At 35.9% G+C, this 26,772-nt stretch overlaps 1 protein-coding gene across 4 annotated transcripts in view; it reads left to right on the top strand.

Annotated features, from left to right (window-relative positions):
* Positions 1-26,772, top strand: part of FER (FER tyrosine kinase) — a 155,963-nt gene that overhangs the window by 14,156 nt on the left and 115,035 nt on the right. For all 4 annotated transcript variants that reach the window (XM_032675242.1, XM_032675244.1, XM_032675243.1 and 1 more), the window contains exons 2-8: positions 1,140-1,250; positions 4,551-4,809; positions 8,464-8,637; positions 10,953-11,052; positions 23,706-23,889; positions 25,305-25,442; positions 26,298-26,417. In XM_032675242.1, the coding sequence (XP_032531133.1) occupies positions 4,603-4,809; positions 8,464-8,637; positions 10,953-11,052; positions 23,706-23,889; positions 25,305-25,442; positions 26,298-26,417 (923 nt within the window). In that variant the 5' untranslated portion in view covers positions 1,140-1,250; positions 4,551-4,602. The remainder of the gene's footprint in view (positions 1-1,139; positions 1,251-4,550; positions 4,810-8,463; positions 8,638-10,952; positions 11,053-23,705; positions 23,890-25,304; positions 25,443-26,297; positions 26,418-26,772) is intronic.

The raw sequence follows: 26,772 nt of genomic DNA, 5'->3' as shown, positions 1-26,772 counted from the left end.
CTGCTTGCATAGCTGCTGTTCCTCTGCAGTGACTGAATGTTAGCATCACTTAGTCTTTTCTATTTTTGGTCATGGAGAATGGAAGTTTTGTATTTATACTAGGCAGTTCTTTGTTTCTAGAATGTCACTAAGTAACCAGAAAGGAATATTAAATAATGCCTTCTTGAATTTGAGCTAAGGTTGTCCCTTCATAAGATTTTATAAATGTCTGTGATCAGTGCTTTGTTTTAAATAATGAATACTGAAAATAGTTCTCTTTTCTTTACCCTTACACACCGTGTCTGTATTTCAGTTTTGCTTCATGTGTCTTTTCTTACAAGGGCATTTCTAAACTGTTATGGAATGTCTCGTCTAAAGCTGGACATTCTAGCATGAGATTATGAGGGAATATTTAACATGGGTCCAGACGTAGATAATATGGTATTCCTTGCACTTGTTAGCTGTACGCAAAGCTTGTTTCTTATTTTATTTTATAATTTAAATACTTTTTTCTTAATATAAACCCATCAAAGAACTTCTTTGTCAGTTTGCTTCACCTAGATTGCAGTCCAGAGTTACAGCTTGAAATTTTAGTCCTATAGTCTTCCTTCCTGAGCGCTTACTGTTCTAGATATTGGAGTAATTAGAGCCATATAAGAAATCTGTTGTCTTGATTGGGCCCTTTCTCATGTTGCCACTTGTTTTCTTCCACTCTTGTGAAAATACCACTACTAAATTTGTCTTTCATATAACAAACTTTGGCCTTCTATCCTTTCGTTTTCTTGCTAATGAGTATCTGCTTTTGTTTTATCAAGGGTGAGGTTCAGAAATAAATGAAATTATCTAATTTTTCAGCTACAATACAGTGTCATAAGAAATTCCAAGAACTTAAAAAAACCCCCAAACTTCTCTTATGTGTGTAGAGACAAAATTATTTCTTCACTCAAAATTGTGTGTATGAAGTGATACCATACTGCTACTTGCAGTCATTTGAGGAGTCTGCTATTCTTTTTCTTGAACTCTGTCTCTTTTTTTAAAGAAATCTGGTGTATGGTAATAATCTGAAAATGCAAAGCAACTTAATCTAAGTTTAAGTTTTGCAATGCCTTTTAAAATGCTGAAATAATAATAAAAACATTTGGTATGCTTTTCTTTCACAGAGTCCCCAGAAAAGAAAAGAGAAGTATATTTCAGAAAGTGAAAATCAGAGGAATTAGCTGCTGACATAGGAAAACTATACTAAGGAACATTTTTTGAGGAAAATTTTTAAGGTATGTGAGCTTAAGTTATACTTTGCAGAAGAGCCTTCCTGAAAATGAGCTGCCTGTTTTGTTTTGAGTGGATCAGTATTCCAAAGTCAGTTTTGAAATAAACAGGCTAACTTATGTTACCACTTTGGATGTTTATTGTTGGCAATAGCTCTGTGGAAGCAAGAATTTTGCTAGTTGATGTTGCATACGTTTTATATCAAATGCATACATAGATAATCTTCCGAATATGTTCTTAGTGTAAACAAATGGTAGGTAGAACATGTGTTTTGTGTTTCATGGTCTTGCACATTCCAGGAATAGATCCTACCTTAACAAAAATGTCAAATGTTTGAGAGTCTCTAATTTTTATTTAAGGTGTGGATGGAGAGCTAAGAATGATTTATTTCATTATTTTAGTGGAACATAGCTACTATAAGCCTCACAATCAGAAGTTGAGATGACTGTCTAACAAATTCATAACCTATTATAAAATTGCTTTTGAATCAGTACACAAGCCTTGAATTTGAGAATTTGTGTCCTGAATCCAAATCCTCTTTCTTTTCTGATTTTCAAATATTCTTAATGTTTACAGATAGTGTTTGCAAAATATAACGCATTCTATACTCTGTATGATTTGGAGGCTATGCAGATTTAGGATCAAGGGAGTTGACAGCATATCGAGAGTGAGTGTGATGCTGTTCTTGTTCCATGTTCCTCCTTATGGTGCAGCCTGGTCTCCATTGTGCATTCCTGTTCTGAATTTAAGTGGGGGGCCAGGTGTGCTTTCTAGGTTTGTGGTTTCTTAGTTGCCTGCCTTGTTACTGATACTGTGAAACCACAAGTTCCAACCGCTGCATGTGGATCCATCATTATTTTAAGATTAGCATCTTGGATATAGTTGATAGCAATATGTAACAGAAGGCACCAGCTGTTATAAGGGCAGGATAGCATCCTATGAAAATATTGCTTTGTATGTGTTGTGTTTTTCCCTGATTATTTGATTTCAGTGTCAGAGACACAGGACCTTTGATCTGACCCAGAGTGGCCACTCTCATGTGTCACAGACAGATTGCAATCTTTAAATTAAATGTTGATTTGCTATGAAAGCTACTTTCTTCAGAGTTGCTGCTGGATTCCAGGAAGACTATTAACACTGGAATATTGGCTTTGTTTGCTGAGGGGAGTGTTGCGATTTTGAAAGATTATGTGAATGTCATTGAAGTTTCTCACAATGTTAACATTGCTTTGTTTGGAATCTTGACTGCATGCTGTGGTGATGATTGAGATAAGTTGTAAACTGTCTTCAGTAACTCTCCTTAAATTTAGAACTGTTTGAGATCTGGTTGCTCATTCACAGTATGTAATTAAATGCATATTGAATATTTAGTTCCTGTGAGTGATTAGTTCGTTTTTTTGAGAGTGACTCTATAAAGAAAGTAAGTCTTTCTTGGAATTGAGTGTGAGACATATTTTAACTCTTAAGCTTACCAATTATTTTTTGACTAATTTACATGCCCAGTAATTTTTTTAGCAATATAAATCTATGTATCTCTTACATTTCAAAACAAGAAAAATGAATTCATTTGTCTTGTTTGATGCTACTGGGATTTTATTGCTTTTACAAAACATGCTAGAATTCAGTTTGAGATTTGACTGGCATGTCAGGTCACATATGGAAAAAGAGATAACCTCAGGGGTGTCTACCAAACGTGGAAGAGGTCTCTTTGTAGGAAGAGTAAGCAGTTCCTGAAGGTTTTTTTCCTGTATGAATTTAGCATATCATGTTTATGGTTATGACTTCTCCATCCAGCTTCTTTAAAATGTGATACCATCTCTGTTATTTCATCTAAGATGAAAATATTCTCCCATGTTTTTTTGAGAAAGATTTTTTTTCCCCAGAATATATTTCACACTGTATTTTCATCTTTTTGGCATTAGAGTAGAAGATATGTTTGTGTCTCAAACCAGTTCCACATTAAATCTTCTCTGGGTTCAGATTTGGCTGTATTATTCAATTTTGCCAGTAGTCTGGTTGCAAAATCTCTTTGGGAATCTTTGTCTTTCATGTTCATTGTGAGCGTTTTAATGTTGCTCAAGGTTCTGATTTGCAAAATCTCCTGAAATTTTGTGTGATAACTGAAGCCAATAACATCTTTATTTTTTCTGAGTATCTGATATACTCTAAAAATGCTAGGCACTCTGAAAAGTCTGTCTAAACCTTGTACATACCAGTATTAGCTGCTACAGTGTTGATATTAGTCTACATGTCTCAGTTCTTGGTGTAAAATAAGAATATTAGTCCTACTTCCTTCAATGGGCTGTTAGGAAGATAAATCTGTTAATGTATGTTAGTGCAAAACACTCTTCTAATTTAAGTAGTACTTCTCTGTTCAAAAGACCCAAGACATTGCTGGAGTGCAGGAATTAGTGAATAAGAAGTACACAGGTTGTGGTTGCACTGCAGTCCAGAGGTAGAGTTGCAGTGTGGAAATTACTCATATGTGTGGTTTCAGGTCTTCCATGGTGTGGCTGCATGTTTATCAGCACCAGATGCAGGTGTTCCAGAGCCACCTCTAACAAGTGTCTTTGACCTCCAGTTATGCTACAGTATTTCATAAGGCAGCATATCTTATCTGTTTATCAATTTATGTCACTTAGATATAAGAAGACTGGACTGACTTAGGAGAAAATTGTGTGAACTTAAGAACTGTGACCTAGGGGACATACAGTTGTGTGGGAAACCTGGTTTGGGATATTTTCTGATTTTAAGGAGGATGAATTTGCAAGTTTAATGGTCTGCTGACACAGGATTTAGGAGAAAAATAGCTTCTACCTAGTTATCCATTTCCCATAGATGCAATACCTGAGAGCTGGTGTTTTATTTGGATTTTTCTGTGATCTTAGGATAGTAAACATGGGAAAAAACTGTTTCTGGTCACCAGAAGTGGAAAAGTGCAGTTGGCAGCTCTTGTCTGGAGATACTCTCAGCCATGCTTATTTGATTAAATATGTAGATTGGTCTTTAGTATCTGTCTTAGATGCTGTTATATTTTCCCTTTTACTGTAGTTTAAATTAGGAAGGTATGTTTTTGCAGAAATGGAAACTGGAGAACAGTTCTAAGCCTGAAATCTCTTCCAGTCATAGATAGATTGATTTGAAACAGTGTTCTGACCTTCCATTCAGCTTATATTGAGGAGGTATATGTATGTGGTTAATCTCATGATTAAGTTATTTCAGGGTTTGGACATTAATACTTGCTCTTTGTCTCACTAGATGTTTTTCTTTTGAAAATTGTCTTATCGATCTTGTTCTCCTTTCAGATGTGGTAAAGAGCCTGTATTTTCCCCTGTGTGGTATATTGTGCCTTAAAAAATGGGGTTTGGAGGTGATCTGAAGTATTCTCATGATGCTTTATTAAAACTTCAAGACTGGGAACTGCGACTGCTGGAAACGGTGAAGAAATTTATGGTAATGCGAGTAAAAAGTGACAAGGAATATGCCTCCACTTTACAGAATCTTTGCAATCAAGTAGATAAAGAGAGCACCTGTCAATTGGATTATATCAGCAATGTGTCCAAGGTAAGTCTGAAGTATTTTGGATTTGGAAATATCCTTGGAAATAAAAGTGCTGTTTGTTTGTTTTGGTTTCAGTTGGGTTCCTGTTCATTCAGGTTCTTGAGAGCTAGTGTTATCAAACCATTTTAAATGGGCTACTTTTTGTTCTTCAGTGGAATATGCAGTAATTGAGCTCTAGTCTTGGTTCAAAAATAATAACCGAACTAGAATCAATCCTGATTTTTGAAATTCAGTATGTTACATACCTGGCTTGAGCCTGCTACTTTGTTAAGTGTTTTGAAAATCGAGTATGCTATAGTAAGCTTTTCTTTCAAGACAGTTAAATAGGAACTATTGTTTACGTTATATAGAATTTGTGACAGAAATAGAAAAATACCAGGAAACCAAGTCAAAGCCTAGCATTCCAACTGTTATGCACACTGCAGCATGTGTTGTGAAAACAAAACATTAATTCAGGATGTTTCTCATAATTGTGAAGTTATTTTGTATCCAATTTGAAATAACTGCGTTGACTTTTTATGAAAGTAAGGCTCCTCCAAATTACTAATTTTCAGATTTAGAGCAAGTCCAGTAAACATACTGATGCAGCAGACTTCCTTCCCTCCTGACAAGAGAAAAAACTATTCTGTTTTAATGGCTTACACAATTCTTGGCCCTTGTGCTGTAGCAGTGGTCACACAGTCCCTTCAGCCTGGCGTGAATCCTGATCTTTCTGCAGGAGAACACCCTTTTTGAGTCAAGTTAAATTTTAGACAAAACCGTTTTTATGTAGTGGGCTTATGGGCTGGCTGCTTGAATACTAGCACTGGCGTAGCATGAGAAACAGGACTGCTCCTTGTGCAGCAGGATGATTTATACTGGATTAAACTGACAGAGTGTGTGAGTTGAAAGCTGTGCTGATGTAGCTGGGCTGCTTCAGCTGCCCCTAAAGTAGCACTGCACAGTGTTTATCTGTAACATTCTGTTGTTGCCTCCCTCTCCCACAATAATTCTTGCCTTGTCAGTTGAAATACTGCATTTTTTCCCTTGTCTCTGTGTTTTGGTGGTATATCTGAAATACTTGTTACCCAATTATGTTTCTTACACAGGGTTTGTTGTAGATATAGCTATTGAAGTTGTGATGATTTCAGTAAATAAATATTAAAGCATTTTCATTAGCCTAAATTGGCAGATGTCATGTATTTCCTTCAAGCTTTCTCCTGTTAGATCCCAAAGTTTTATATAGAATTGTTGGTGATATGACTCATCTTGCTATTGCTGCCCCAGTAGAATTGTACTTAGTGCCCTTAGTGCTGCCCAGATTGTCTTGCAGTTCTTTTAGGCAATGAAACATAGCAGATGAGGGCTGAAAGAGTAAAGGAGAATTGTCATCAGAGTAATTAGCGTTATAAGGTATAAACAACCCTTAGCCTTCATGTAGCTAGCTCAGTCTAGGATGATTCATGTTAGTGACATGGACACTTCCTATGAGCAAATAACTTTAGAAAAGCTGAAGGTCTCACTTTAGCCATGTTCTTTTTGGCTTGAAAAGAGGCCTGTGTGCAACATTTTGAAATTTTGTTTTGGACATAGGCACTCAAGTTGTTCAGCATTATTTTTCTTTTTTTCTTTTTTTTTTTTTTGTCTCTTAAGGAGATGCCATTTTTCACTTAAGCCCTGTCCTTGATTTCTACATCTCTATATAACAGCAAAATTATTCACATACTACTGACAGATCTTCTGCGTGGGCTTGCCTTAAAATTTCACTGACACCTCGAATTTTAAAGTTGTGTAGTGACACATTGTCTTACTGGCTTCGTCAGTTAAAATGTCTGAATTATTGATTAATTTACTCATCCCATTCTAATTTAATTTGTTTTACTAGTTCAGGATACTTTTTCTCTCTTCCTGACATTTTACAGAATAAAAGTATGATACAAATGTGATGGGACATTAAATCTAGTATCTTATATCTCCTAAGGTGTAAAATACCTGTATATTAAAGTTTTAGTATTATGTGGCATCAAAACCAAATACCAGGCTGTCCCAACAGCTCTTTTGTGTGTGTATATGTCTAAAAAATACTGTTAAACCAAACAATGTTGTGTTTTATTGCATTTGATGGATTGTGGAAGGAAATGCTTTGCCTTTTCTGCTGTCCCCACCCAGCTGCTTTTCTGTCCCATAAAAATCTCAATTTTTGAAGCATTTTCATTTTTACTTTTCCCACTTTAAAATAGTAAAATATAATCATACAAAGCACAGAAATCTGGCTTAGCTGATATTTTCTCCTGGAAACATTGGTTTCATCTTTTCCTGATGGAAAGAGGGATGTAAAGAACAGGAAAGTTTTTAATGGAAAGGGAAGTTTTTGCTATGTTTCTGACTTACTAAGGCTCATTTGGTGAATTGTAAGCTGAGTACTGTTAAAAAATGCTTTTGCTGTGATTTTTCAGAGTGGATTAAAACAGTACTTGTCTCATCAGTAATAAATCAACCTTAAAGAAAATGGAGGACTCTGACTACATTTTCACCTCTGAGAGCACTTTTGTGATCTCTTCTATAACCACAAGGCCCAGTCTTCTCAGACAGGTGTTTAATTATGTTTTTTTCCTCTGCAGCTTTGCAGTGTGGCTCCTCTGTCATTTGGAAAGTGTTCTGTAATGGAGAGGTGAAATAGTTTTCAGCCGTAGCTGGGAAGCTTTAGGCTGTGATGTTTTACACGACAGTCTAGAGAGCTCTGTGCCAGTCTGTGAGATATTTACAAGCTAAAGGAAATGTTAAAGATGGTTCAATATAAAAGGGAGTTAATTGTCTTTTGTTTAGTTCTCCGGAATCCAGTTTGCATTGCAGCATTGTCATATGGAGATGGAAATATTATGTATATATGTTTATGTATGGGATGTAAGGAAACAAATTAATTTTCCAATGTTTTGATCTAAGGTTGATTTCTGTTTCAGCAAGAGGTAAGATAAATGCTAGTAAAACTAGTATATTAGGCTTTTGTTTGAACTGAAGTTTAATTTCATGTTTGTGTTATCTGTAGATGTGTATCTGTATTCAGTCACATACAACACATTACTCTGACCCGAAAACTGACTGACAGAGAGTCCAGACCAAGTAAGGGTACAGAAAGATGTTGAGTCACTGTAACAGATGAGTGTTTTGTCTGTTTAGCACCTTGTATGTGGCACTGGCAGCCTGACTGATGCTGTCAGCTTCAAGAAGCAGCTGACATGATGGTATCCTCTTAAACCCTAACTACTCAAACGCATATTACTGTGAGGTATTTAGACAAGGGCAGAGAAGTCAGCTTGGGCAGAGTAACTGTGGCTGGGAAACAGGAGAACAAAGAACATGGGAACACGATTGTCAGGGGTGTCAGGAATGTATTTAAAGAAAAAGGCTGTAATGCTTTCTTTGGTGTTCAGAAGGACTAGGACTGAAGGGTGAACATACAGTATTGTATTTTTGTCCCTGCTGCTTTTTTATGATTATATGAGTAAGTTTGAGGCATGATTTTGCAGGAGGATCTCAAATGCATTTGGATAAGTTTAAGATTTTTTTTCCAAATTGTTTTAAAAAGTGATATATCTTTTCCCACAGTTCATGTTAATTGTTTGATTAATTGTAAGCTGAAATAAGTAAGTGCTTTTCTGTTCTGGCTTTTTTTAATAGTCTTGGCTGCTCGTGGTACAACAAACAGAACAGCTGAGCAAAATAATGAAGACGCATGCGGAGGATCTTAATTCTGGGCCTTTGCATAGGCTTACAATGATGATCAAAGATAAGCAGCAAGTTAAGAAGAGTTTCGTGGGTGTTCACCAACAAATTGAAGCAGAGATGTACAAGGTATTTTATTCAGCTGTGCTTTATAAAATGATTTACGTATGTTTAAAAAGTGATAAATTGAGAGTGGATTTTTTTAGGTTTTTTGGTTTTGTTTGTGCTGTGGTAAAAGTAGTAATGTGTGATATGTAGAATGCTTGGTTTAAATTTTAGTAATTTCCCTACATGTCTTTTTCTCCTGCCTGCTGACAAGGCAGAGATTTCTTCTATATAAATTTCTGTGGACAGATAGCACTGGAAATGCTCTTGTTCCAGTAGAGAATTATTCTGCATGATGCTTCTCTATTCCATCTCTCCTCTTTTTCTCATTCCACTCTTGACATTCCTGGAACCAGGGCACTGTAAACTTTGGTTAATGAGTGCTCTTTACAGTCCAGACTGTTTTGGGTGGTGACAGGATTCTAGTCCGTATTCTACACTATAAATCAAGTATAAGCCAAACATCGAGGCTACTGATGAAGCTCTTCAGGGCCTTTTCCATGGCTTGTCAGTTGTCCTGCTTATGTTGAAAGCACTGTATCTACTCAGTAAAGCTGACAGAAATCACAGTTTCATTCAGGTGCTCTGGGGGAAGCTTAGCTGCAAATGTCAAAAATCAGATTGATAGTGTGAAAGGTCTGCAGAGAGAAGGAAAAGCACTGTTTCTTCTTTCTTCCCAGAGAATTTGGGCTTTGGAGTGGCATAATTAAAATGTAACGTGAGTAATGCAGCACAGTTGACATGGACTGATAAGATTCTTGGGCCATTTATAAGAAGAAATTAAATCTGTGTTTAAACTAAACATATATTAAGTTAAATATATTTTCTCTAATAAGACTACTTCCATAAAATGCTACAATTCTGACATCTTCCCCAGTACTGACTGTGAGGATTACATGGTCAGTAGGCTGCCATTATCTGATAAAGTTTCCAAGCCAAATAATCCCTCAGTGCTACTTATGGATTGATGGATCTTAAAGTAGTCAGGATGGAAGAGGAGGGAAAAACTGGTAGAACACATTAGAAATAATAGAAGTTATAGAGAATTGCAGAAATAGAAAAAGAAATATAAGAAAGAGAGGCTGAATGGAATAAGATTGTTGGAAACTCAGGTATACTTTAAAAAAGACTATGCAAAATGTTTTTCTTTCTGTTAATAGGTTAAACTCTAATAAAGTCTCTAAAAAACCTGTCTTTTAAGTAAGGCTTTTCCAAACAATATAGTGCATACTGAGCACTCACTAAATGTTTATTTACAAATCATATTGACTTTATTTAATTCTAGGCTACATAGCCATGAAAATATTTTGGATCCTGATTAATAAGCTTGTGTTGTTTTTTTGGTTTGAGTTTTTTTGGGTTTGGTTTTATTTTTCCTTTCCTGATTTTCCCAAGAAACATTTGAATAGCATTCTGGTTAGATATGTTATGTTCTCCCATTGTTAGCTGACATTGTTTATTCAAAGGTTTTGTGTACCTTGAGCACTTACAGAATGATTCCCTGAAATGCAGAATACTTTACATGTTCTGTGGTACTATTTTTGCTTTTGTTATGCACAGAGGTAAAATGCTTGTTGTTTCCCAGGACAGTATCCAAACTGTGTAAACATCAGTGTCTGTGTAGTTCCTATGTTTAGGATATGCTGGCAAGAAAAAGTGGTTAGGTGAAATTCGTATGTGTGATCCTTTCTTGTTCTAGACATCTCTACAGTGAGGAATCCTTTTGGGAAAATTCTTAAGGACAGTAAAATACTGTGTCTTTTACACAAATGTAATAGGACTTGTATACTTCGTTTGGTTTTCCTTTTTAAGGATTTAAGTTTTACAATTGATAGAGTGGTTCATGATTAGCTGCTGTTCCTTAGTCTTTTGGTATGAGGTGTAATATCTAAAAATTCTTCTATTTTGCTCTTTTTTTTTAGGTGCTAAGGGTATCCTTCCTATGCATAGGACTTTTTAATGTACTATGATTTGTTAAGCATCTTTTTGATGTTTTATTCTCTTGTAATTGAACTGGAATACTGTTTATGATTAGCTGGGTTTCCTAAACGTATTTTTAATTATTCTGATGTGGATGGGGATCTCTGTTTCAGGCCTCTTATTTAATTCCATGCATTTATTGATTTTGATTTTTCACTATGTGATTTGCAACATGTAACTTGCACCGTGTAATTGCACCATGTAATATCCTATTAGTATTATGTCAAGCCAATGGAATGTGGTAACATCCTTATTTTGGATAATAAATCTTGTTAATTCTCCTTCAGTAATGTTAAGAGTTATTTTATATGTTAAGAATAAGTATTTTTAATGCTTTTTATATTTCTGTTTTCTTAAAGGTCACAAAGACAGAACTAGAGAAACTAAAATCTAGCTATAGACAACTAATAAAAGAAGTAAATTCTGCCAAAGAAAAGTATAAAGAAGCTGTGGCTAAAGGTATGACTTGAGTTAATTTTGTCTATTTATTAGTACCTTTTTCAAACCTACTAAAACTCGTACAATGTAACAGGGTTGTTTTTTTATTTTGAGTAACTTGATTACAGTCAGTTCTTGTGAGTATAACATATCAAACCTTTGCCAGCCTCATGTAAAAGAGGAAAATAAGTCATTTGCACACTGAGATTTTTTTTTTAGGAAATGAGGTGTCCAATCTGCATGGACTTTGGTTCCTGCTGAATTGTGCTTGAATAATTAGATAAAGGAGGGCCTTTGTTCCATTATGTATTGAAATATTATGTGTCCTTCTAAGATATTTTTTTTCTTTAGTGAAAATTAATTAAATGGCAGTATATTTCCAAGATCCATCTTTAAGTTTTTGTATGACTGCCTAAATAACAGTTAATGTCCTTGGTTTTGTTGTAGTGTAATTATAGTAACTATCACTGTGGAGAGAAAGACTGTTTCTTTCCAAATTTGTCTAAAATTTGGAGTGGTAGCTGATATGTGAATGTAATGACTGAACATCAGGGGATAACAGAAGTTATTTTAAGCACTGTTCAGCTGCTTTTTTTTTTTCCTTTTACTGATATTCATATTCACTTAAAGATGTAAATGCATGTTCAGCTGTTCATTTCATCCAGTTCCCTGTCTTCTACATGTGACTTTAATTTTGTTGCTTGGTTTATCCCCAGGTAACTACTTAACGTGGGGATATATAGTATGTAAAATGGAAAATTTAATAGAGCGCACTGATATTAGTATGTTATTTTTATCCTGTCTTATTTTGTCTTCCTGTTACAAGTCTGGTCATTCTCCATTCCTGGAGCACCAGACTTTCCCACTGAAATAAAAGAATGTTTTGGCTATCAGCAGCTGTGATGTTTTGATGTGGTTTTGATTAACTGAATTAATGTTTCTTTAGATAGACAGCAAACATAAACTATTTTTAATACATGTCCTGTGGTTTTCTTTGACCTTGTCTTTCAGGCTTCCATTTAATGTTTGTCTTATTACAATCCGTACCTAATTTCACTTCCCCTGAAATCTTAAGTGTAAATCTGTTTTGACAAACACTGACATCCTTAAATATATTGCAGGTTTTTCTCCCAAAAGTTGCAGAATTGCTTCTCTCCTGTTAAATCCCAGGCGGTGTTCCTGTTTACAAATACTTATGTAGTTGATGAGCAACTACAGTTTGTGTATCAGCTGCAGGTTAGCTGAGCTGCTGGAATTTTTTTAAGTTCTGGTGTTTTCATAGCACTTCTGAGCTCTTATGTTGTCAGACTGTTTTGTGAAGTGAAAAGTTAAGGAAGTCCTAAAATTGTAATGCTTCGTTATTCTAGGCTATTCTTTATTCAGTAAGGAGTGCTTATTCAAATTATGTGCTATTAAGAAATACTACTTTTGTTAATATACAAACTGGTTCAATTTTTCAGGATTTCAAGAATTACTGGAAACAATGGAAGGAACAGTGCTTACCAGAACAGTGGAAGGGCATAACCAAGTATTGAAAATAAGCTGAAAAACATTTTGTTAAACAAAAAAAAATTAAAGTCTCTGGTCACCAGCTCTTTCAAAAATTGTGTTATAATAACCAGTCCAGGTCCACTTGTGTAAAATGCTGTTCTCAAGAGAGTCTGTTCCTCTGGAAACCCAACTCTCCAAGGCAGTGACTGGCCTTGCCTCTCTCTAGCTGATGGGGACAACTACTCCCTAGGACATATAGCTTTACCTTTACCCCTGGAGTTGTGCATGCTGAATTGCCTGCAAATTCATGCAGCACCTGTATGAGCTGGTGCGCAGGAGAAGAATGAAAGTCACACGAAGTAATGACTGAGAAGTGTCTCTATTTTGCAGGTTTAGTGATTTTGAAATTTAGTGACTTTTTTCCAGTTTGTTTTGGAATAGTGAAGCCATTTTCTAGTGAGAGGATGAGTTTACTAGAGCTGCTAGTGAAAGAGGTACAAGTGGTTTTTCAGCTTGTGAAGAGAATTGCTTCCCTGTTTTCTAGCTGAGTTTTTAAAAGTGATGTAGAATTCTGGGCTAAATATACATGGCAGAGGATATTAACTGAAAAGGGTAAAGACTGGCAAAGTTTATTCAGTGGAAAGTGATGTTATGATTTTCTGCAATCAGAAAATATTCTCAGGTGAACTTGAATTTCTCTGAGTTATACTTTCCACAAGCTGTGTGAACAATCACTTTGAATTAATGTGTTGACACCCTAAAGCAGGGTTACAGGTGTTTTCACTTTTTACTGAAAGTCTTATAAGAGAACCATTGGAAAGAATAGTAAGTATTAAGGATTGAATAATGACACTGGTTGGTTACAGGTTTTATTTGTGTTAACACAATGGGTGAGGCAGCTGGTGGGAATTTTTGGATAGTTTTTTAGTCAGGAAAAGGGAACTGCTTTCTGAAGGATGCAGGAGCTTCATTATGGAAGATTTTGTGCTCTCGAGATCTGGAGAAAGATCGAAGTGTCTGAGATTCTGGCTCAGAAGATGTTCTAGGGAACCCTCTGCTAGAGCTCCTTCTGCTTGTGCACCAAAGGAAGCAGTGGGACAGTTGTGTTGCAGACAGTGCACCACTGAGCCTTGGTTGCCACTGTACTTTAGGCTGGAATGCACTGCCTTGTTGTGGGCACCAGTGCATGCTGTCCATATCAGAAGTGACTGATTTATCTTGTTTATTCTAGCCCTTACCCCGTTTAGTCATGCGTAGCTGCTCCTTTCTGGACCAGTGGTTACCATGGCAATCACAAATGCAGTCTGGTTGGTTTTTCTTGGGCATGGAAACTCCAGGTGTCAGGCAGTCTGGTTGGTGTTACTCATTTGGTTGACAGTGTTTTACTTTTTTTCCCCGGTTGTTCATTCTTAAGGTTTTTTCATGTATGGTAAGAGAAAACAGTCTGAGAGGGGATAAAGTCAGCAAGCTGAACTAGTCCAGTGCCTCTTTAATGAGGCATACTTCAGTTTTTGGGCCTCTATGGACAAATTGATTACAGTAGCCTCTGGATTAGAAAGCTTTGTTTAAAACTCCTACAAAGTATGTATGGGGAATGCACAGAGCATGTTCCTTTACAGAATTGGGGCATTAGGCCATGTTGGAGTCATAGGGCATGCAGGGGTCATTGGAGCAAAATATAAGGTAAAAACTTATTATATTGTTTTTCTATAATAAAATGGACAGCCTTGTGAAATCTTTTGGGTCTGTGATATTGAGGAAAAAAAATTATGTAAGCATTGTACAATGTTCAATCCAAAATAACACTCTTAGAGTGTATACAAGTCTGAGTTTACGATGCTGTGCTAATTGATGATGCTGAGTAACAAGGTAATTAGAATGCGGCATGTTGATGTTGCTGCTGCAGAAAAACACATCGAGCCAAAATTTGTGCCAAAAGGAAAAGGCATTGTTTGGCTAAAGAAGTCACAAGGCTTCTGGAATAGTTTCATAAGTAAGGTGTTAAGAATACAAAATGGAGACTGTAGGAAAACTGCTAATATCAAGTGTGATATGCCATTACAGTTTGAATCTTGTTTCATTGGATCAGTAACTGCTTCAAGTTAAAGTTTGCTGTTTGCAATTATTTTTGTTTCTGCAGAATTGTGCGTCTCTATTGAGTATAGTTCAGTGTGTGTCTATAGGGCTTTCAAATGTTTTTGTCCTTGATTTTTTTGATTAAACACTACTTACGGCTATATAAATAAGGAAATGATGATTACATGAAATAATAAACAGTAATTTACTCTTTTCCTTACATCTTTTTTTAAAAAATTGGGAAGCATTAATTCTTAAAACTTAGCATCTATTTTTGTAGCTGATTTTGGTGTTAGATGTTTAAATGTGAAACAGTTGCTGCTATAGCAGTTAATATTGCAAGTTGGTATAGAGCCAGGGTAGATTTGGGAAGTTCATACTGAATTTTAATACAAAATAATCTTTAGGAAAAATTACAGTTTTCCTGTAGATATATTTGTTACAGGTTTTTATTGTATTCTTATTTCTAGTTAATTACTGTTTGAATGTAGAAACTATGTTGCAACATTCTTATGTGGCATAATGGATCTGAAGTAAATAGTAAAATAAAAATGTATTGATTCTAGTGTATTTAATATCATAATTTCATTTTATGCTGCTACAGCAGCATACAAAATATTATACATGATTTCCCTAGGCTTGTGTTCCCTGACAACACTGTGATTTAGAGGAGAGCAGAAATATTAACAGTATACCAAGCACATTATACAGCATTCCATCTGCTGGAAGAATATTTTTCGGTCCCTGCAGCTCCTGTGATTTAATACTTCAGAATTGATGTGGCTTCTGTGGTACATACTGAAGTTGCACAACAGCATAAGCTACATCTATTATAAATAAGGGAGCTGTTAAAAAAGCTTTCATTAAATCAAATTATTGTCCTACTATTCTTTGTAATAGCTGAGTGGCCAGAAAATACTTATTAGGTGGCTGGTGCATTCATTCTGAGATAACTATAAAATTGTTATTATATAGCTACATTTTCAGCACTTGTAGCTGTTTCTACCATGGGGGAAACTCCTTGGGGGATATTTTTTGAGCTTAGTTTTGACTGAAACTCTTACATTGTTAAGACAAAACAGGTAACACTGGCTGAACTGGTCTGTCTTATTCACAGAGGTCAGCAGACTGCATGGATTTCAAATTAATGCTCTACTGTAAATGTTTCAACTCATATGCTACTGATACTTGGAAGGGGTAGGGTGTTTTTTTCTGTGTAAAATAAAGCTTCTAGAGCAGGAAACCCTGCGGAGTGCAAAGAGATCTTGGTGACTTCTCATGGAGTGTGAGACCAGCTTAGTCACATTGTTTCCACTAATACAGGCATGCAGCCGCAGGATGTGCTCGCCTCAGTTCTCACAGACCAGCATTCATAGTTCTGAGAGAATTTACTAGAGGTGCTTAGTAGCTCAAACATCTGACAACAATTGAAGAGATTGCACATTCATTTTTGCTGTTTTTATTCTATGTTTTTTTATTTTTCCTAACATTAAACTGATAACTTTGCTGAACTAATTCTTAACTTGGAAGTTTAGATCTGGTATTCTGTAAATGTGAACTCTTTAAGAACACATGAACAGTTTTTTTCCCATTAGGAAAGTATTTGTTATTTGAAGTCATTAATTTGCTAAGTAAGGGAAAATCTGCCTGGAGGGCAGTCCTGCAGAAGGGCATCTGGGGTGCTGGTGGACAACAGGCTCTACACGAGTCAGCAGGAGGTCAAACCCCATCCTGGGGTGCATCAACCACAGCACAGCCAGACAGTCAACAGAAGGGATAATCCCACTGTATTTCGTGTTGGTGGGACCTCACCTGGAGCACTAGAGAGCAGTTCTGGGCCCCACTATTTAAGAAGGACATGAGGGTTTTTGAATGTATCCAGAGGAGGGCAACCAAGCTGATAGAGGGGCTGGAAGGCATATCCTGTGAGGAGAGGCTGAGGCCTCTGGTTTGTCTGGCTTGGAGTAAAGGAGGCCGAAGTATGACCTCATTGCTCTTTGCAGCTTCTTGAGAAGTGGAGAGGGCGGTTCTGATCTCTTCTCCCTGGGATCCAGTGGCAGGATGCATGGGAATGGCTCAAAGCTGGGCCAAGAGAAGTTCAGACTTGCCATTAGGAAACATTTCTTTATTGAGAGTATGGTTGAACCCTGGAACAGGCTTTCTGGAACTTGAACAAACTATAAGGAAATGCTTTATAAAAAAGTGGAGAAATCAGAGGCTTTCCTCCAAAAGCAGGAGGCAAAAATTTTTTTTCTCAAGAACTCACTATAAGTTGTGTAATGTTATCTTCAGTATTGGAAATCAGTTAGCATGAATATAAATAGTTTTATTGGCTTGATATACTAGGGTAGTCCTTTTTCTGTCATATCTAGGTTTTAAAATTATTTACTGTAATTTAAGTGCTTAGTCCTTACTAAAATTCACTTAAGAGAAAGATCATGCTGGGGTCCCACAGGTATTTGCTCCGCTTTCAGCCTATGGGATCAGTTGAGTCAAGCTTTACAATTCTTTAATGTAAACATATTTTATTGTTTTAAAAAAATGTGTTGTTAAAAGAAGACCTATTTGAAAGCCATGGCTATCTCATTCATAAGTATAAAGAATGTGTTCAGTAGCATAATGTAAACAAATAATGTAATGCGGTATTCTTTTCCAGGCACAATTAAATAATACTCTGTGAAAATACGTGTCTCCAAAGTTGAAGTAAATAAGGAAGTGACTGTATCATAAGTTTGTTATTGATAAACAAATGTGGAGACAGCAAAATACTGAGAAATTACTTCTGTTATTGGAAGTACTGAGAAATATGTAGATGGAAAGGTAGATGCTGTTCTGGGAAATTATTTGAAGAACTGCCAATCATAAACATTGGAAAATGTGTAGATCACTATATGCATTGACAGTTTTGTAGTTTAGTGCTAGTATTTACAGAAATAAAAGATTGCAAAGCAAACAAAAAAGAAAAGTTTTTTCTGTCTGAAACATTACTATATGCTGAAGATCTGTATATTTTGTCGAGGAGGATTGTCGCTTCCTTTGAAAAAAACAAAAAACAAAGAAGAACAAATAGGCAAAAGCCCTGATTCTCCTCTCTTTCTTTTTTTTCGTTTTAAAATTTTCTGAAATCAGATACTGTGGTACACTAGTAAGGTTATAATACAGAACATTACAAGAACTCTGAAGCCAAGCTTCGTAGCTTTTCATGGAATCTTGTTGTCCTCTCTTTAATCCTAACCCATAAGATTTCTGTCGCCCCTCATCCATCCCCAGGCAGAGCTCCATTCACTCCAGCTCCTCCCTCATGTAAAGGGCAGCTCTCTCTAGTTGTCTTCCTGGCCTGTCTTTCCCCAAGAGTCTGTAAATGTCCATTGCAAAGCTCCAGTCCTGCCTCCATAATCCCAACAATATCCTGGCCCTACGACTGTACACAGATAACTGACCCACCATGTTTATTCACCACACTGTGGTAATGCACAGGCACTTGAGTATCACCCCAGAACACTGAGGTCCTGGAGAGGATTTGGGGACTTTTTCTACAGTGGTGCCTTGTAGGAACCTTCTTTCCCACCTGTACCTGCTGAAGGTGGCCCCATTCAAGCCCTGTTTCATGTTCTTTGTGATCCCTTCCCATCTTACCACACAATGCCCTTTCCTTAGTAGTCTCCTCCATTGTTCCCTCAGGACTGGGGTCACCTTCTCCCTCCCGTGTCATTCCTAGCTTAAAGCCCTCCTAACAAGGGCTGTGTTACTGGCAAAATAGTTTTACCCTGCTTAGTAAAGTGCTTCCTATCTGTGAAGCAGATGGTGCTCTGCAAAAAGGGTTCCATGGTTTCAGAACCCAAAACCCTGTTGACAACACTGGTTCAGCAGCCCTCTGTGGGCCTCTACTGCCAGTGCCCTCTGTGCACTCTCTCCCTTCACTGTCAGGACTGAGGAGGACACAACGTGGGCTCCCATGCTCTTTATGGCTACCCCCAGAGCTCTGTAGTCACTTTTGGTACTGTATCATTGGTGCCCACATTTATTATGTCATTGCCTCTACTATTTTTCCCTATACTTACCCATACCTGGAAATTTGTGTGGATTTGCTTTTTGCACCTCCAGAACTACAAAATGAGTTAGTGAATTCTTGTCATATGTTCTAGTCCTCAGAGTTTCTCTGGAATTGTTAGTCATAGTTTTATTTATGTATAAAGATTTTCTTCCTTCCTGTTACTCATGTGTAGATCTTCAGCTTGTCCTTCTAATTTTTATATTGTTTGTTTCACAGTTCTAGCTTATTTAAGGTTTCTCACTGTGTTTCCTTTGGAGGGATATAGCACTCTATTGTGATGTCAGGTGTGTTTTTGGTTCCTTTTGAAAGTAAATTAAATTAATCGTCAAAAAAGGGATTTGTGTAATAAAATGATATTCTATGTTAGATGGATGTTATTGGACAGCATTCATTGTACACTGAAGCCAAAGGTCATGTTTCAATGCCAGGAGCTATAAATCTAGAGATTTAGTTCATCTGTTGTGAACTAAGCTTTTGTAACGATCTCTATTGAATGTTTTATGAGCACTTGGTCATTGCTTCTGAAGGTCTAACCAGAAAAAATTGTAAGGGGGTAAAAACTCTTCAGCATAATTATTTCTTTTAAATCCAAAATATGTATGAAAACTTTCTTTATTTGCAATATTTATTTTCTGTAGGACAGTTTCTTTGAGGCATTTGCACTGTGTATTGATGCTTATTTAAAAAAAGATGAAGGGAACATTATGAACTGAAGTTTTTCTCAGGTCATCTTAGTTGGCTGTCCCATCCAGATTTTGTTCTTCCATTCTAGGTGATTATTAGGCCACAAGAATCTAATAGAAATTGAAATACTAGAGTCTAGAATGATTTAAAAAGCATACTAACCTTTTCTTTGTACATGTAAAACTTTCATAACTGAATTTTGCAAGCCTCCCAGTACTGTTTATGGCATGACATATTGTATACACAGTTTCTTTTAGCATAAAACAGTTTTGTCAACAGCTGATGGCAGTAGAATTATAGTTAGATCTATTTATGAAATTCATTGTACAGATAAAGGAAACTGGATGTTTTCCTCAGTGCTAATTGACATGTAGAACATCTGTGTGCTCTGCCTCAGAGCACACATGTTGTAGCATATTGCTACTTTAAAAAATAAATTACGATATGGAAATAATACTGTAACTATGTTCCCTCTATTAAATATAGGTCCAAGGCTCTGTTTTAAAGTTGAGTGAATATGATAATTTGATTTATTTTGCAATTAGTTGAGGTGTTCTGCTGAGGAATAATGTATAGCAAAGGAATTTAGACCTTGAAACAGATGGTAAAATGGGATCATTTAGCTGTTAATGAGGTTTCTGAAAGGGATACAATATTTTTAATTCTTTAGTTATGTGCTTGTGATAACTTCAGTGTAAATTTTCAGTTTAGTTTAACTGTTGAACGTGGTTTGTTGGAGTTCATGGGTCAGAAGCCTGTACTGATGGTACATTACATAATTTCACAAGTGCCGATTTTTGGTAAGCTGAAAGCAGATATGGGATGTATTTTAAACACATGCCACATACAAGTTGCAAGTTTAAACTCTTGAACTGTAACATATGGAGGTAATTTTGGATTATTTAACCTAGGGCATGCTTAAGCAGGAATGGCCAAACACAAAATAAACCCAAGAAATAGTGCAGCACTTTTCCCTCTGCTGCCACCTTGCCCCTCTCTCCTGATTCCCCTGGACAATGTGTCTCCCAGTGGAACGGCGTGCAAAACTTGATACTTTGACGTCCAGTTGCCTTTTCCTTTCCTCTTTCATCCAGTCCCAATACTGTAACTGCTACATGAGCTTTTCCCCTCCAAACCCTCTTCAGTCACCTTCCGTTATTTCCCCATGTTCAATGTGCCTCTCCCTCTCCAGAACGACCTTATAGTGTGTATGTTTTACTCTGAAGATGACCAGGGTGGCACTGTAGCCTACTGTATTTAGAAACGAGTGTGTATGATACTTCTGTATGATATTTTGAAATTAGTTGAGGGGTTCTATTCAGGAATAATGTATGTAGAGGAGGAATTTAGTCCTCAAGGCAGATATAAAAATGAGATTGTGTGCCATCCCCTCACACTGGTGTGCAGGTGTGAGACATGCATTTGGGGATATCTGACTTCTGGGATGTTATTCTGATTGATAGATTATTTTTTTCCCTCTTCAAATGATCTAAATTTAATGTAGAAATAAATAGTGTGATTTTTAGTTTTGTTTTGAGGAAATAAAATTAATCTCCTCATGAAACATGACTTTTGATTATTTGATGAAGACAAAACCTGTTATGTCTTTCTAAAGTTTTAAGAGAGACTTGAGAATGTTATCTGTCCAAAACAGTTCTGCAGAAATTTTGAAAGTGAATTGTTTCATTCATACCAAAATGAAAAATACTTCTCTGGTGACAGCTCTGGAGATGTGTTTTGTCTCTGTTGTACAGAGTAACTTAGATAAACTGTAGTGTAAGAAAACTGTTCCTTCCACATACAAAAATTAGGTCAGCTGTCAGATTGTTTTCAATTAAATGACAGATATAATATCCTTTTAAAGTGATATTTGTTAATCCATGTTTGAAGTGTAGCTGACAGCAGTGAGGTAGCAAGTGTCTCGAGAGCTATACAAGGGTACAAACAGACAGAAATCTGCCTCAGCTTCATGGTAATTTGTTACCTAGGGAGTTCCTGAGTCAGAAGTGCTGCTGTAGTTCTTAATACCTTTACAGGATTGTTCTTTTTTTTTTTTTTGCATACGTTTATCCATTCACTATTAAACCACAGTAAGTTTTTCATGCTTATGATAACTTTTACCAAGATTGCATAGGTTAGCTACATCTACATGCTAGTTGAAGAAGAATGTCTTTGTTTTTAACAAACTGCATTTTATTTCCATATAATGCAATATGGTTTTGGAAAGAGGTTGTGTAGGCCTCTTAACTGTGTGTCTCCTCTCACATATTGTGCTTCTCAGACTCCTAGTGCTTCAGGAGTCCTCATTTTAGTCATTCTTTCTGGATTCCTTGTTTCTTGCGTTTCTTGTGCTTGATGCCCTTCTCTAAACCTTTTGCGTGTCACATATCCTTGAGATCAACAAACTGCATACATTTAGATGGATTTAATCAGTGGTGTAATGATACTCCTTTGCTAAATAACATTGTATCCAGCAGCAGCTGAACGCTTAGTTAACATTTCCATCACTCTTTCTGTACTCGCCCCAAGATCTCATTTCTGTGTGCATTCAGTAATCTTACAACAGGTTACTAAGCTTGAATAGGTTTTTTTCCCCATATGCAACTCCCTAAATATTCACACTATAATTTACCATTTTGAGTTTTAATCAGTAGCTCTCAGGGTTTCTTCTTGAGTTTTTCACATTCAGTTCACGTATTTGCTGCCTTCAGACAGCATTTTCATCATCATCTTTATCTATCAGAGCTCAACTGATATTCTTGGGCACTCCATTGAGTGTCTGTTTCATCCTCTGAAAACTATTTGTAATATTTCAGCTAAAACTTTCTCAAATCCCTTTGAAGTTCCAAAGCTAAGAAAATCCAGTCCTCATAGTGTCTTACTATTTCATTTATTCTCTAACCTCTTCTTTTGACACCTCAGAACAAGGAGATTCATTGACTCTTTCATAAAGTAATGTTTCAGCCTGGAAAACTCTGAAGGTCTTAGTGAACAAAGAAGAAAAAAAAAAGATATTTTCATCCTATCAACTTCTTTTACATAGTGACTGTAGTTTACTTTTTCTGACAAGCTGCTGACTCCAATGTATACGAAAGAGCATTTGTTACCATTTCACAAGTTTTTCACTCAACTTTTTTTTAGTGTGCCTTCAGTGCGTCTGTATTTTGATTTATTGGAGTTCATAGTCCTTTGTGTATTCCTCATACACAGACAGCTCTTGAAGGTCTGCTTTCAAACCTCTGTTTGGTCACTTAGCTTCCATTTTCTTTTTTTCTAAACTGCTTTGTGATAAGAAGTAGATGTGTTTTTTTATTACATAAATTATTTTAAGTTTATAAGAAATGTAGTGGTCTTAATGAGATTGGTTTAGTTAGTATATATTTATCTGTGCAGGTAGTTGTGACTCTGCATTTGATATTTTCAGATACAGGATTCATTTAAAATTATTTTAGTTCCTGAAAATGAGTTACTTCATAAATAATATCAAGAAGACAGCAAGAATGTCAGTAAAAGCTTATGTGTCCCTTCTGGTTACAGCTGGGATAGAGTTACTTTTGTTCACAGTAGCTAACATTTTTTTTTTGTTTTGCATTTTTTTTTGGTTTTTTGTTTTGCCTTTTTTTTTTGTTTTTTGTTTTGCATTTGTGCTGGAAACAGTGCTGATATTATATCCCACATAGCTTCGCAGTTACTGTGGCAAAGAATGGAGTAGGTGACCTCTGGAAGTATCTGCAGTTCAACACTAAACTGGTCTTGTCAGCATGAACTTGATAACTGCCGATCTCTAATAGTGTAGAGCTGAGACTAGAGGCAATTTCCTGGTCAGGATATCGCTGTGATAAGGAAATGTTAAGTTGTAGGAGAAAAGCTGCTCATTGCATCATTGCTTTGTTAGATCATATGTAGGAATAAGAATGTTTGCTCACAATAAACAATAGATTTTTAATGAATCATGAATCTGACATAGTAGGAGATCTCTTTCTTTATTAAAAATATTTATTTGCTCTGAGGCAAATAAAAGAACAGCTTGGAGATAGTCATGTGTATGAGAGTCTTTATTCTTCATAGTTTTATTATTTTTATATTTGTATAGATAGTGGTTTTCATATACTATTATATAAAGAAATCTCACATTTCTGTTCAAAGAAAATAACTTTTTTTCTAACTTAGTTTATTAATTAGGAAATTTAGAGATTTGATCTTACTAATTATCTAAAAATGGTCAGATTTTGCCTTCTTAAGAGAAGTACCTTAAAAAAATTACTGTAGAAAAAGCTGCAAACGTGTCATAAATTTACTAGATGGATGTTATCTAAAGGTCTGTATACTTTTAAATCACCACATGTATTCTTGTTTTGTTTTCTCTTAGGAAAGGAGACTGAGAAAGCCAAAGATCGGTGTGAAAAAGCCACTATGAAGCTTCATATGTTGCATAATCAGTATGTGTTGGCACTGAAAGGAGCACAGTTACATCAGCACCAGTATTATGATACTACGCTTCCTCTGTTACTTGATTCACTACAGAAGATGCAAGAAGAAATGATTAAGGCCCTGTAAGATTTATTCGTATATATTTTTAACTTGTACAATTTTATATGTGTAGTATTCTAATTAATTTGTAGGATTACTTGAAAATAAGAAGCTGTGATTGTAGTTTACCCTGGAGTAAAAACATGTGAAAAATATTTTTGTCACTACATTGACATTATGTGTACAAAAGAGTTGCTGATTTCAGGTGTAGAGCTTGATGTGACCTTCTGTGTGAAACATACTTCCTTAATAATCCTAATTTTGCAGGTGAATTAGTTTGTTAAACTTCAAAAAGTATAGATTAATATTGCTAATTATTTTTTCCCTTTTTTTTTTTGTTGTCATTGTAATTGATAAAGATTCCCTTTCTCTTCAATATGGCACCACTTTAGCTGATATTTGATTATCTTTTTATCACACTCCATGAACTATTTTCTGGAACATTTTCACATGTGATGTCCACAGGCAAGGTGAGATTTAATGCCTTCCCTTGTCTGTTTTCTCCTCAAAAAAAAGTATTGAAAAAAATCTTATCACAGAATTTTTTTAGCAGAGAAATCATAACTTGAGATCTTGTTCAGGAAAAATGTATTGATACTTTTTTCTCTACATGTTCCTCTGGGCTAGCCAAAATTCATCAGTGTTTCTTGAGAGCTCACTGTGCTCCAGATCCTGGCAAGCTATTAAATTTGTCAGAGATAAAAATGAAGTAGGGAATAATGATGAAGGTACATTATGAAGGAAAGCTAAAAGGAGAATGGGAGGGTGTTTGGAGGATGCTATTAAGACTAGTGGCACAATGTCACCTCTCTGTTTAGCACTTGGTTGTTCCCACTCTTGGAAGCAGGTAAAGACAAGGTTGGTGGCTTGTACTTCCTTACAGCAACTTCTTGGTTGATTTTCTGTCTTCTTGTAAATATATATTAACTTGGGATTTATGCTTGTTTTTGTCTGAATGACAAATCATTATATAAATATATTAAGAAAAGATAGTTAAACCAATGAAGTAAAACCATTTTTTAAAGGAAATGCACACTATTCTGTTACCCATTTTGCCTTATGCCAGAATATAGTTATTTTGTCAGTCGGAACATGAAAATCATTACTGTAGGTTATAACAAGCATGGTAAGTCCTGTGTGAAGAAGGCTGTCGTCAGTGAGCTCTGTATGTTCCTTTTCCTTGTAATTTCTACAGTTTCTGGTTTAGCTATGCACTGAAATCAGTACAGGAAGCATGGTCTTAGAGCCAGCCTAAGCCTGTAAGAAAAGGCCTCAGTTGATGTGTTATTTCTTTGAATAATATATTGTCTTATTTTTCCCTTTTGAGCCAGTTGCAACAAGAATTTGTAGAAACAGCAAATTGAAAGTTTGAAGCATCTTCAATGCCATCTATGCCTTCAGTGCCGTGTTATACAATAGAATTTTTTTTCTTCTCCAGAAAAGGGATCTTGGATGAGTATAGCGAGATCACCAGTCTTGTAACAGAAGAGATTGTGAATGTCCATAGAGAGATCCAGACCTCGGTTGAACAGATAGACCCTAACTCTGAGTATAACGACTTTATAGATACTCACAGGTATAATTTTCATATCATGTTTCTTCCTGAGAAAACCCTGCATTAAACTTCAACTCTGCTTAAGTGATCGGAGTTGAATTTGCTTCTGTTTGGTTCCTTTTACATTGTTACTTGTAAAACTTTATCCTAATTTGAAAATTGTTCTATTTGAGCGTATGGAAAGGTGGCTGAACCGTTTATGTTCCTGGTTCTAGAAAAACAAATTTCCAGTTACATGAGAAGATCCCTAACTTTGGTACTGACAGCAGACTATAAATGACAGTCTAGACTCCACATGAGCTAATTTACTCATAATTGTTTATTTGGATGCATTTTGCATTCTGGGCTAAATTTGTTCTAGTATAAAGTCAGCTCTAGGTATCTCTGTGTACTCTGCAGTTGTTGCAGGTTGAGCCTGAGACCACAGAGCATGCAGATAATACAAGGAGGTTTTTACTTTAAAACCAAAGTGTATTTCCCATTTATTGGACTATTACTCTGTATAAGTATATGCGGAAATATTCCTAAGACTTCTTGCATAACCTTTTTTTGTTGTTACGTGTGAATTGATGATTGTCATGTGTGGGTTTATGACAGAAGCAGCTAAGAGTGGACCTGTTGACATAAGTAGCCCTTGAGAACCTCAATTGTGTTGTGATCTGGATTCAAATAATTTTGTTACATTTTATTATCTCATAATTTCCTAACATTCAAGGAAAAAGGATATGTGTCCAGTTGCTAGCTATCCTTTTATTTTGTATGCAATTTTAACTGTATTCTAGTTAGTAAAATATTTCAAAACCCAGCAGTTTGCTTTATGATCTACTCAAAGACCCATGTTAATTTTGACAAGATAACAATTATTTACTGAATTAGGTCATCAGAAGTTGCTGAACAAGAAATAGAGTTTGACACATCATTACTAGAAGAAAATGAAAACCTTCAAGCTAATGAGATCATGTGGAATAATTTAACAGCAGAAAGTTTACAAGTCATGTAAGTCTTTCTTTACAAATCTTTATCCTCTGGAAATGCTGTTATGTGTTATATGTAGGCTCACTCAGATCAATGGACGGCTGACCATTTTTAAGGTCCAGTTTCTAAAAATAGTATATTCAGGCTATGGACTCTTTCCCATGCCAGTTTTATTGTTCCTTTGCACAAAATACTTCTCCCCAGTTCCCCCTAAAAACATTTTTAATGTATGTTCCTCTCCTTGCCAGATAATATATACAATGCCCCAAATCTAGCATGAGTCCTCCTTGGGAACGTACTGGTTCATCTTCCCAAAAGTTTTTCCACATTTACTACTCTAGGAAAAATACTGAAATATTTTGAGTAGAGTGATGTA

This window comes from Chiroxiphia lanceolata, chromosome Z (assembly GCF_009829145.1).
Source record: "Chiroxiphia lanceolata isolate bChiLan1 chromosome Z, bChiLan1.pri, whole genome shotgun sequence".
NCBI classification, from domain to species: Eukaryota; Metazoa; Chordata; class Aves; order Passeriformes; family Pipridae; genus Chiroxiphia; species Chiroxiphia lanceolata.
Note: the sequence above shows the minus strand (reverse complement) of the source record. Positions and strands in the feature narration are given on the sequence as shown.